Below are 13,601 nucleotides of genomic sequence, written 5' to 3' on the forward strand. Positions count from 1 at the left end.
CACACTCACCCAGACAATCACAAAGTTGGAAAAGTTTGGGTTTGGTTTTTTTTTGGCTTTCTGCCCTAAGTAGCGATAACAGCATTACCAAATGCACTATTAACAGAATTTGTAGCTACGATCTCATTACAATAAAACCACCACCACCAGCACTCACATACACTTCAGCACGTGGGCTCAGACTATACGAGCGCTGCCGTTTGAGTTCAGCAAACAGACAAACGCAACTCTGAAAACAGTAGCGCACACAGCACTGTACTCCAGTGAGGTTCAGCTCCAGGAAAAGTTTTAAAATAATACCACCTATTCAAGAAGACAATTGTTCTAAGTTTTCCCCCATTTGTACTACTGTTTTTTAAATTCCTCAAATGCCTGAAAACACACTCTTTATTGGGAGGGGGAAAAAAGGGGGGGGGGGAGAACACTTGTAGAAAACGAGTACTTTCACCTGGGCACGTGAACTCCACTGTTACTACAATCACTTTCACCAGCTCAAGGAAGGCTGTTCCAGTGTGTTGCTATCAAACAAACTCAGTGTTTAAGTCTGGTCGTGAGAGTGATTCTACGGCGTTAGCTTGGTGGTTGAGACACTCTGCAAGTGTTCTTCAAATAAACCTGCAAAAAATCTCTACCAGTAATTAATGCTCAAATCTTGTGCATGAACCACTTGAAAGCATCCCTGTAAGAGAGGCAGAACTTGCAGTGTAAAAGCATTTGCCTAGCTCCATGGACACATAATACACTGCGTATCTTCTGTTCCACTGGAGTCAACAGAAACACCTTAACAGACACTGCCTCGGGCATGCACAGGGCTAGGGTATGCAAATGCTATGCCAAGGGCAAAGAGGATGAACAAATACACACTACAGGCAATAACCTCACTAAAGCGGCACATGAAAAACAAAAAGTTTATTCCACTCCAGGAGTTAGCCCAAACTCCAGCATTCCATAAATGTGTATCTGCCCTGATCGCCAGCTTTACTACAGCTGGATCAGACAACTATACTATCACAAGCTTTAACAAATGGATTATCTATGGGATATGTATCACAATATTGACTGTATCACATAATCAATATTTTCTCCCCCACAAAGCCCCTTCATCACCCAGTACTGAGAACAAATATGAAGAAATACACAGTTGCTTAGTAAAGGATGCTCTCACGAACAAGAGCATGTTCTGCTCTGTGGCAGAAAATGAGCAGCAGCCCGGAATCAGGAAGGCCAGCGTAAGGGCACGGGTTAAAGCAAACGTGTTGGACTACAGCAGAAGCAAGTCCTTCCCCTGCTCTGTCACAAACGTGAGGCCACTCTTTTTGATTAAAAAAAAAAAAATTATATATATATATATATATATATATATATATATATATATAGTATTTCAGTCTAATTTAATGAGTCACTTTCAACAATTCCTTTCACCTAAACTTACAGCTGAGGTGTTCTCTCCTGTGGCAGTTTCCTGTGAATTCTAATATAACGCAACAAATCAGTACATGGTAACAAGAAATAACGAAGCATTACTCTGCAGGTCAGGTACTGATTGCTTTTAGTATCGGGCCACACACACACACACAATACAGTAACCCTTGCAACCGTTACTGTAATCTTAGATTTATTAGCTGCTCAGAAATAACAAGCACATTACAAAAAATGCAACAGCTGAGATGTAGTTCGTTTCTGTTTCTAGTAATTATGTACAATTACTAGGCAGAACTGGTCTGTGTTAAAAAAAAATAATCTGCTGATTTCTGAGAGCTTCCTAACTTACCAACAATACTTAAGCTGCATTACCCATGCAGAAAAATAACCTAATTTTTTTCTAAGATTATATCTTCAGGATTACATTAGAGGGCATGAAAGGATCCTTCTGGGAAATAATACTTCCACTGCAATGAAGAACTCAGCCTCTCTTAAACAAAATTGAAGGGGAGGAGAAAAAAAAAAACCAAAACATTTTATAAAAGTAGATCTAACTACTGACTCATGTCTACTACATTCCTCCATGCACCCCAAAGTCAGCAAAGTAATCTACCTGGACGATTTCTACCAACACATAAAAAAAGAATTCAGTTAGCTAAAGCAAAGAAAACTGTTCAGCTCTTGCTTGCAAAATGATCGACTTATACTTCCAGTGTTTATGCCAGCTATAGCTTGTAAGCTCTATTAAACACCTGTAAAAATAAAGTTCCTTTACAGCTGCCTGTGTGTGTAATTAATACATCTGACAAGCTGTTGTGTTCCCAAACAGCTGCTTCTATTACATGGACAATTCTACCATCTGCAAACTATTGGATAAACTACAATAAGTAAATATCAGGATAGCAGGTGCTAATAAATAACAAGAGCTGCCAAGATAACACACTTCTGTATGGAAAGTTTTAGTTTTTCCATCGTACTTTTCTGTATCCCTGGAACAGTCAAACTTAAGATGCTCAGAAACACAGGGACTAGCTTTGTGACTCACAGGAGCAGTAAAATAAGTGTTGGAGCAAATCTCTCTGAAACCACAGTGAATGCAACCCACCTCTATGACACTAAGCCAAAGCATTAGGTCAGTAAGTTGCCACCTGAAAGTGGGTCTCCTCAAAATACATAATCAACCACAATTACACACATTTATCATCGGTAAATAAAACAAGTTAAACATTGTCAGGTAAAGCCTAATCTCCTATGTCAATATTCACATCTTAAACAGAGAATTTCCTATTTAGGTTTGCGAGTATGGAATCTTCACTACACAGCATTGCTACTTAACTCAAAAAGCTTGTTCACACATGCAAGACTGAATCAAAATTGGCTATTTGCTATGAGAAGTCTTGACCCAGCATCAAAACAAAGCTGCTAATCTAAAGAAATAGCAACTATTCTAACATTCAAAGTCTCATGAACCACCAAAAGCAATGGTTAATACTGCCCCAGTTGAAACTTAAGAAAAACAGAAAACTTGTATTTGTGTAACCAATTTTGCTGTGAGAAGAGTCACATAGGTAAATACGATCCACATTTAGATTTACGAAACTGAAGTTTTACATATTTTCATACACTATTAAAAAAAAAAAAAAAAGACAAACAATTTGGTAATACTATGTTTTAAAGAGCTTCACATGGTTATGGTGCTTGGAAGGTTGGTGTCACTATATTCTTCAAAGACGAGCTGAGAATACCAGTTCCAAAGCAAAAATGCCAATGGAAGTGGATCAACTAAGAATCTCAGTTTTTAACCAGACAGACTATTATAAAACATACCTCATGAAAAGCTGATTTTTAATTACCACTTCAGCACTATAATTGTGCTTTCAGTTTTAGATTTAAAAAAGTAGCAAAGCCATTTTTTAAAATGTACAGTACTAAGATATACTGAACAATTATTTACTTCTCACGAGATAGCCCAGTTATTACTGACCTTTTCTGTCTTACAAGTTACTCTTCTACCAACCTTCCTATGTTTTATAAATAAATAGCACATATACTCAACATTTAAAGTCTTTGTGTTCATTTTCCTTACATTTCATGAACGTCCTTCTGGAATTGCACCATAGCCCCAAAATGCTACTCCATCTATCCTCCCCAGCAGCTGTATGGCTACTCATGCCATCAGTAATGCATGAACAATCAAAGAGAGAGGAAAATGCCCTTATCTCAGCTCATCAAAAATACAAGCAAGCAAGCCACAAAGGGGTCACAAATTAAAAATTAAATGCGGACAGGCATAAAGTGTATTGACACATCACCACATCTGAATCCTCCCTTCCAAGCAACAGAAAACACCAGACACACATAGTAAGAACAGAAGGTGGCCAAAAGATGTAATGAAATAACATTTATTTGGGAAGTATATTTAGTAATGCAGAATTAAGCAGCTGTATATATGAGCTCCGCTAGAATCTTTGCTGTTAATGGCAAAGCCAGCAGCTAACACCCTCACACAGGTAACAACACATCTGCTATTAGAAACACAGGCAATCTATCCATCCACTGGCAAAAAAAAATGCCTGCTGGTTGCTACAAACCCTAGACAGGACACAAGTTTAGAAGAAACATTGGGTAGAAGATAATTATTCCAGTTGTACTTGAACAGTATATTTCACTTTAGCCATAAAACAGAAATGAAAGGCAACAGAGGTAGAAGAATAAAATACTGTTTTTCTCCCGGAACATTTAAAGCCACATATGAGTGCACAGGATACTAAAGCTTTCTGAAATCAGTGCACAGTATTACGAAAAACTGCTCTTCAAAGCTGCATAACACTAAGTAAATAAAAAAAACTCCACTAGAACAACTCTGCCAACACTATTTCATTAACAACAGTTTACTCTGACAATCATCTGAAGAAATTAAATCACTAAAGACTTAACTGCATTATGAGTTTAGAAGCTTTAGTACCTATATTTTTTTTCTAAAAGTAACAAAACAAGTTTTTCTTCAGTGCCAATAATCTGTTTATAAGCAACAGCAAGCAACACAAGCAAACATGAAACATTTTCTCAATAAATAAATCTCTACTTAAAAAACCCTCCTTTCCCCCATTTTCCAACCACTCCATGTTCCCATCAGTGCTGAATTCTAGTGATTTTACAAGATGTTAACACATATTTGCATTCTGAAAAGTGACTGTACAAACATTATTGTAGGATTTTAATTTAAATCTGAATAATACTAGAGCAGTTGGCTCAGTTTATGACAAGAATTTGCCCACCAACATCTTGTACAGCCTGAAAATCTTCCTTGCTCATATATCATGGTAAGTATTTTAGAGTGGAACTGTTTTTTTTAAATGCCCAAATATTTTCATATTTATTATTCTTGCTAACTCCTGCTGTCTTGCACACTGTTATTAAGAGCTACAACTGTGGAATCTCTCACTAGTAACCATGATTATAACAGAAATGAACCCATCTTTTACATTTTGTAGCAGCTCATTAGTACTTCAAAAATAAATTATTAAAAAAGCTTTAAAATACGTATTCATTTAAATATTACTATAAAAAGTAATAAATGTGCTTAAAGTCAGGATGGAAACAGGCAACCAGAAGCATATTGGTGTTCAGATTGGGATTTGTAATAAAAGAATCAGTGCAGTAATACAATGTTTATTCGTTAAATAAAATCAGATGCGAGGAAAGGGATATTTTTGATCCACCACAACCAGACTATGTTCAGAGCAGAAAAGGAAAGATATCTATCCAGCTTCTGTCTCTAGACATATTCAAACAGGATTATTGAATTGAATTATTCTCAACAGAAGTAAGTTTTCTCCAACATAAATAATTCATTAAAAAACTTAAAAAAAAGCATTAACATCTGCATAAACTATTTTTTTTACGTTATTTTAAATTCAGTGCAATATATACAGACCAGAACCATGAGCTATGCCAAAGATTTTCAAACCAAATTTACCTCAGAGATCAAGTGCATATGGTTTTAGCAGCAGCAAAAGGTATAGAAAACCATCAAGATTTCTGATAACAACTTCCCTCTAAATCTCTTTTCTAGAAATAAGTTTAGAAGTGTCATAAGCTCTTAATTCTCTGTTTTAACATCCTATTGCCCTCTGCTACAACATTTACTGTCAGATGCAAGGACAGAACACACTTTTGTTTGACATTTACATAAGACAAGGAGCTAAACAGCTAACACAAAGTATTATTCCACTTGGGAGATGACACCACTTCAGAAAAACAAGGGAGCACCTTAACACTGCCATAGTCTCTCCCCTCAATTAAATGTACTTCAAAGGTTAAAAATAGTGTTTGAGATATACATTATGCTCCCCAACTTCATAACAAATTCAGCAGTCTTGACAGTCTCAAACACTCAGAGGTCTACTGTATTGCAGATCAAATGTTCTGTAGGAATACCAACTAAATTACCCAAGATGGAGGTCTGTAAGAAGTAGGTTATTTAATACTGATATATCCTGTTACCTTATTTGACCATTTGTAGGCTTGAAGAAGTTGGCTGTAAAGAGGTGTTTTGTCCTGAACAGGATCTAGGCTCAACAGTCCACTGTTGTGAAGGGGATGGTTCTCAGACGGTTTACCAACTAGATTGCTCAGACGCTCCAGTTCGCTAAAAGAAAAGAAAAGAGAAGAGCGCCTTTTAATGCCAGATCTGAAGATACAGATACCTGAGATGTACAGTCTTACTGCAGAGACAGCAATCACATATGAACTCTATTTAAATATCGACATGTTTTTTTAAATATCTGCCTACTCCGAAAAAAAGTTTAATCAGGGTCATTATCCAAACAGTTTTAAGTGCTCTGTTAGTCTTTAAGCTCATTGTTTTTAAGGAGAGAAAAGCACAAGTTGAGGGTCTTTGTAAGGCAGCCTCGAAAGGGTCAAAATATTGTGGATCTGCTTACAAGCACTGTGGTATCTGTTTGCAAGCGGTTCCAGAACAAGGCATCTTTTGAGCAAAGCATTCTCCCAGAAACAACAAAATGCTGACCTGAGCCTCTCCACTGGCTGCAATACTGTGTACGAGTAGAAGCTTTTTTCCCCCCCATAAAGCAGGCAGATGCCTCATCATTTCATTAAAGTACTAGAAATTAACATTTTATTCATGTAAATTCACAGAACTGATATCAGTCCTAATCCTGAAGATGATCCTGTAAAGTTTATGACTACTCTAATCAAGTATGTGCATTCTAAGGTCTCAGGCATGGAAGTATCTCCTCTTTTCCATGAGCAATTCATACATCTGTGGACCTGTATAAAATACTAAACTACAGCATTATAAGCACCATTTTCTCTTGAAAAAAAGCCCACTGTGAAAATGATCTATTATTGCTTCATATCTCATTTGTCAAACACTGCATTTAATAATAACAAGAGTTAAGCAATTTAAAAAACATGCATTAATCAACTTGAGAAGAGGACTGGCCACTTTGCACAGATATAAAATACAGTTTTTCAAGCAACATGACTAATCAGGTACCTTTCCTTTCGACTCCTGAATGTCAAATCCTATTCTGATTGAACTTCAGAACTTCCACTAAATTAAGAGCAGGATTCAGTCCCTTACATGGACGACTTATGAAAGTCTCTGAAAGAAAGATCCCAAATATCTCAGCTGGCATTTAATGAAGCTTACGGGAATAAACACCAAAGACCAGAGAACTGAGAGTTCAGAAGCTTCTACACTTTCCTGCCACAAAATTCTCTTTTATTAATAAACGTTCCTTCAAGTTTCTATGGCCTATACTGTTTCTAAGGCTCTGGTGCTGTGAACATTTATGAATGTGCTTCATATTTCTTGACATAGGTATACAATAAAATAAACGGGAATGGACACACTAATTATAAATTTGTTGGACAGAAATCCCAGTCTATACTTCCATGACACGAGCTGAAGTTCACTGATATCTTTAATGTCAATGCACTTTGGGGCATCCCCTTGCTACCTGAAATCAATGCTTCCCAAACACATAACACAATATCCAATATTTGGATACTATAGAAATGATAGTGTTTTTGAGCAGTTATGCTTCAAAAAAAGACAAATTGAATATACATCAAAAGACCAAAAATATATTATCTAGCAAAGAAACAGAAAAAAAAATGGTCACCAAAGTACTGATAAAAATATCTATTAGTGTTCTGAAAAAGAGGTTGAAAAGCAAAATTACAAAGTTTGATGATGAAGCTACTCTCATCTATGGTGGGAAGGACAAGGACTGACCACAAAGAGTTGAAAAAGAACTTCACAGTACTGAAGCATTGGATAAAATGCAATGGAGAGAATTGTAAAATATTGCACATGAGAAAAGCTAGGTCAGAGCCTATAGCTATCTATTATTGTTTAGGAGCAAGATTTGGGGTTATAATCGATAGCTCTTTAAGAATACTGGCTCCATGCTCAGAAGCAGGCAGAAGAACAAATATAACAACAGGATTACTTAGAAATGAGCAGAAAACCAACCAGAAAACATTAGGCCTTTAGAGCTCGGTGCACCCACATCCTGAACACCATATGCAGGTCAGCATCCCTATCACAAAGCTACAAAAAGCAAAACTACAGAAAAAGGTGAGAAGGACGACCAAAGGAACGGCACAGCATCATGTCAGGAACAACAAAGCCTCTTCAACTTGGAAAGGATAGAAAACAAGGGATATAACAGAAGTCTATAAAGTTGTGTACAACATCACTAATAAGAATGATTGATTGCCATCTTTCCTAATAGAGGGGAAAAATTAGAGAACAAATTTTATTGTCGGGTATCACCATCCGAACAAACTAAAGGAAGCGCATCTTCTACCCGGAGAACTCATCACTACGGGACACGATGAACGCTAGAAGTCTGCACTGCTGGAAGAGCCACTGGACAAACTCATGGAATAAAGATCAGCAAGGACTACGAGCCAGAAAGATGCGACTCCTCATTCAGAAGTCCCTGAACTCTAGATCACTGGAGGCCAGGAGATATTCTGGGAAAGAGTCACCATGCGCTCGCCCTGTCCTGGGACACTGCCCAGGCGGCGGCTCCCGTTCGGGACCCAACTGAACTGAACGGACATTGGGGTGATGCCGCTGGGCTGCGGTTACCGTCCTTCCGTCCACCTCAGCGTTGGTCCCGTGGCTTCACATCAAATACACCAGCTCACACCAAGACATGTACGCAACTACGCTAATATACACTAACTTTTCAGTCACAGAAGTTCAGGTAATAAGGTCATCCTTGACCCACTCAGATGCTACTGAACGTTTTCAGCTAGTAAAGTGATTATTTTTAGATTTTTTTAATGAGGATTGAGAAAAACAGAGAAAAATCTCCCCACAACCAAGGGCGTTCCCTGGCCCAAGGAAAAACCACCAATAGCTCCTTATTAAAAATAACAACAACAACAATAAATAAGCATTATCGGCAGCATTCATCCATTTGGAGACTCCAGAATGAAAGCACGAGGTAACGCGCGCAGCATCGAAAACACGAACCGGCGTGTTTTCCCGGTCATTCCCCCCAAACTTGCTCCTGGGACAGAAGCGGCGAGGCCGCGCTGCGCGGGGGAGGCCCCGGGGTCCCGCCGCGGGGCCCGGCCCCCTCCCGGGCCTGCTCTCCCCACCCGGCCCGGCGGCTCCGGGGGGCGGAGGAGGAGGAAGGCGGAGGGGGCCAGGGCGGCCGCGGAGCCCCCTCGGGGCCGGCGCCGCGCTCACCCCAGGTCGCGGCTGACAGAGTGCAGGCTCTCCTGGAAGGCGGCCACGAAGCCCTTCTCGCGGCCCTCCAGCGTCTCCTTGTTCCGCATCCCATCCTTCAGGCAGTCGAAGACCCGCGTCACGCTGGAGCGCAGCGCCTGGATGGCGGTGATGGCCTGCGAGAAGGCCTCCAGGTTCACCCCGGGGCTCAGCACCCCCTCCGCCATCTTAACCCGCCACCGGCCAGGCCCAGCCTCCCCGCGGCGGGCCGCCAGGGCACCCTGGGAAATGTAGTCCAGACCGCGGGGGGGCGGGCCGCGGGGAGCCCGGCGAGGCCGCGGCGGCCCGGGGCACCCTGGGAAATGTAGTCTGGGCCGCGGGATGGGGGGCTGGCGCGAGAGGGCGGCGGCGGCGCTTCCCTCAGGCACCGCCCGGCCCCATGGTGGGGCAGGGGAGGCCGGGGGAGGCTTCGGGCGGCCGCTCGCGAGCCCCTCGCCCGCCTTTTCTAGCCTCGGGGGTTATTTTCCCGCGAAGGTGGTTCTCCGCCCTGGTCCCTGCGCCCCTGGCGTGTGAGGGGAGCCGCGAGGAACCGGCCGTGCCCGCCCCAGGGGCAAAAGAAATGCGCACGGACACAAAAAGCCCCCCAAAACCTTTCTTCTTGCTCAAAATGGTATTTTTTCAGTCAGAAAACCCTGTGGTTTGCCTCATTCTCTATTAGTCATATCCCAGCTACCTCAGGGCATAAACTAGGCTATATTCCCCTCCTTTTGACAATTTTGGGGGATCTGTATGGATTTTCCTAGGCCTAGAGCCAGATGTGAAACCATTTAAAATAGGATACAACTGAGGATACAACTATGCTTAGCTTTAAGCACATGCTAATTTTTTTAAGATTGGGACCCGTGTTGCAGCCCCCGGCTCGATCGTCGTCACAGCTGGAGTCAACAGGACGAGGATCCAGCCTCAATTACCGAGTGTTTGCAAAGCGCTGCAAAGTTTGAAAGTGCTATCACAGTCCTAAGTATTATTAGTTTGATTTTGGAGAGGCCTGTTATGTTTTTGATGACTACCAGCTCTTTCCCCCCGCCCTTATAGTGCAGCTAAAATAAATAGAGCTAAAGTAAATGAAGCTCTGCCCCAGCCAGTTGCCGCTCCACCCAAAGTAAATTGCAGAAGTGGCCTAGATTTTTTGTTTTCTCAGCTTCCAAAATAAATAACAACCTCTTTCATAGAGGTATTAATTAAATTCAGTAAGCGCAATTCACACAGCCAGATCCTTTACTCAGGCGTGCATTTCTTTTATGTAAAATGGAAATGAGTATGACAAGGAGCAGCAGATGTGTCACTGGCCAAGTGAAGCGAGGCTTTGCGCGCCACTCGGGTGTTTTTCTGTCCATCAGGCCATGGATCCTGAAAATTGCAGCTGATCAATTAGAAGTTCTCAGGGAACATGCAGGGTATTAATAAGTGAAACCCTGTTACTTGGGATGAAGAATGAGAAAATGCAAAGGCTGTGTTGCTCTTGCTCTGATCATAATATTGGTGTTGTACCTAAGCACAGAGGGGAAGCAAACCTGGAAACTATATAGTTCAGCCTACATAAACAATTAAGTCTATAGTGTTGCACTTCAAAGAATCAGCAATGGGCTGAACCCTGCCAAGTAAGGCAAATATGAACAAGATATAGGAATAGTTAAGGCAGGCTCTACTTCAACAACTAAAGCTAATGGCTGAAGTAGAGAGCAGGAGTTCCTGTTCCTCCTCCTCCTATTTTGTCACATACACGAGGAAAAGACTGAATAATCTGGTGTGCTCATTTGCAGGGTATTTCCTAGCCTAAGTTGCTGAAAGGTTTCTTTTAAGCAATATTCCTTAAGTGGCATCTTGCCCAAACCAAGGCAGTGTCCCAATTTCATCTTCCTTTGCCACTACAGGTATACCACATACTGGCATTATGGATTTAAGGTACAGGAGCCTGGGATGTCTCCAAGGGATTGATAAAAAAAACTTTTTGCCTGAAAATCACTAGCAGAAGATGAAAGCAAGAGTCTGACTGATGTTTGTAACATCCAAAAATCCTTACCATCTGACAGCTGTTGAGTGGGCTCTTGCAAAATGATTTGGGTGGCCCAACATGGACTTGTATCCACATCTGAACAAGCATCAGAACTGACATCTTTTATCATCTCCATCAGAGGTTCAAGGACCTAGTGATCTCCCTCTAAAAAAAAAAAAAAACACTTTTAAAGCATATGTGTTATATCCACATTGCATAATGCAGTGTCATGTAGAGATATGCAAATAGCAGCTGCAGTCCTGGAAGCAGCCTGCTCTGTTGGTTCAGCATCCTGACCAGCCTAATACACCCTGCCCCTCAGCATTGCTAATTAGCTTTGGCAGCCCGCTCTGCTAACGCGGTTATACTACAGCTAGCCCAGTTATCTCCACACACTACTGCACTGTGCCATGTAGACAGACTAAGAGATGGAATAGAGAAGACTGCAGTGAACTGCCAGTTCCGGATCCGTTCTGCGGCTAAAGAGAGAATTTCATTTTGGGTGCTGTCAGTCTCATAACGTTCGTAAGCTCTGAACTCACTTGGAGAGAAGGGGGGGGGGGGTAAAAGGAAGTAACAGTCCAAACTGGCAGCACATGCAGCCTGACAGGAGAGGTACAGTTCTCTTCAGAAGCAGAAGCTTGACTGGGGAGCATCGATCTAAGATGAACCTTTCACAGCAAAGTGTGTTCTGCAATATCACTCAGACTGCAGCTATTAAGACCCGAGTGGGCTGTAATTAATCAGCGACACCAAAGAAAAGGGATGCTTTCAGAATCCTTCCAGAGGTACTGTAAAGAGGAATTTGTTAGGGAAGAAAGTGCCCAACTAGAAATGCTTTCTCATTAAAAAGAAATTAATTTTGTCATCAGGAGAGACAATTAATATCGACTATTGTGTTTCCTACCAAATGCACAGAATCTCTCAAGGAATGTCTGGGCAGGACTCATCGTTTGGAATAACTGACATCATAAGAAACAATCGTTATCTTCCCCTGCAACAGATAAATGCTGATATTTATTCTGTGTTAACCTGGACAGATATTTATCAGCAGGGCCACTGCATTTCTTCATACTTCATTGCTACATTCGTGACAGCAGTTCAGAAAAATACAATAAACTGATTTTTTTCTTTTTGGTTCGAATTATTGCAAGGCTGAATAATGCAATTGGTAAAATATTCTTGCCATTTTTATATTCCTAATAATTTTTCAGGTGTTCAGTCAGCTCACCACAGAGTTTATGACACGATACATTATTGAAACAGAGGAGAAGCTTCTGCCAATAGGAAGGGAATGGATCCTGCCTCCTTTCAGACAGGGTTGGAATGGCAAGACATTTCCAGATGTGGGGCAACCTGGATCTTCAGTGCTTTTTCTTTCCCGTTATTTCCTGAATCAGAATCTCCCACTACAGCCAACAACAGTGGGCAAGGATCTTATCAGAATCTTTCTGCCAGAAGAAAGAGTGAAGTAATGAATTGAGCTGACCATGATGTAGTTATCATCAGATTTCCTGTGGGATGAACAGCGTTAGCTTAGTATTGTTTCAGGCTCTCAGGAGACTTGGTTCCCATTAGAAATGGTCTTCCCCTACAGCATGGTGCATGGAAAACAAGTCTGGAGGCCTTCCAATCTGTTTAGGGGTCACTCTTACTGTAGGAACTACAATTTTCAGATGGCTATTCAGTTGCTTATATAGAGTGTTTTGTTTTGGTTTATAGTTATGAAGCGTCCACATCATACACAAAAAATCCAGCATGTAACAGATTTGTCTGCAGAGGCACTAAGGACTGGATGGGTTATGACTCTTGAATTCCCTCTCGTCTCATGAAGCTGGCACCCTTGATGTCAGTTTTAAGACAATTCAAAGAGATCTGCTGTTATGCTTTGCTGCTTCTGGAGTTTCAGCCTCTGGGGAAGTCAGCTTAACACCTCATCCCAGCACTGAATTTACATGAAAAGTGTAAAGCAAAATACAAAAAGTAAACTGTACCCAGCAAAACTCATGGTGTTATTTTATGCATGCAGTATTCTGTCCCAAAATATGTCAAATTTTACTTGCAAAAAGAAAAGGCTGCTGTTTTATTCTGTATGTATGCTATCTACAGAGAAATGTACTCAGCCACTTTTCTTTAAACACTCAGTGATGTAGTGTGGAATCTGATGTAAATCCGAATGGGAAGAAAATATCATTATTTAAAGGCTACATAACTGCTTAAAATTAGAGCTGTGAAGGCATCAAAAAATACCAGAAATCACAGATGGTTTGTAGATAAATTCACATTGCATTTAGTCCACTCAACATCTATAAAAAACCTATGCTTTTGCCTTGCTTTTCAGTCTAAATGTTGATGTCTGCTCAAAACACTTACTTCTTACTTTAAATTGGGCTTTGAGTCATGTTC

At 40.9% G+C, this 13,601-nt stretch overlaps 1 protein-coding gene across 2 annotated transcripts in view; it reads right to left on the bottom strand.

Moving 5' to 3' along the window:
• MED27 (mediator complex subunit 27) overlaps window positions 1-9,400 on the bottom strand; it is a 101,137-nt gene extending 91,737 nt beyond the window's left edge. For both annotated transcript variants that reach the window (XR_003252900.1, XM_026062003.1), the window contains exons 1-2: window positions 9,161-9,400; window positions 5,929-6,073 (exon numbers count right to left, since the gene is read on the bottom strand). Coding sequence is in view for 1 of the 2 variants with exons in the window: in XM_026062003.1 (XP_025917788.1) it covers window positions 5,929-6,073; window positions 9,161-9,366 (351 nt within the window). In the remaining variant the exon portion in view is untranslated. The remainder of the gene's footprint in view (window positions 1-5,928; window positions 6,074-9,160) is intronic.
• Between the last annotated feature and the right edge of the window lie 4,201 nt (window positions 9,401-13,601).

This window comes from Apteryx rowi, unplaced genomic scaffold (assembly GCF_003343035.1).
Source record: "Apteryx rowi isolate R43461 unplaced genomic scaffold, aptRow1 scaffold_19, whole genome shotgun sequence".
In the NCBI taxonomy this organism is placed as follows: Eukaryota; Metazoa; Chordata; class Aves; order Apterygiformes; family Apterygidae; genus Apteryx; species Apteryx rowi.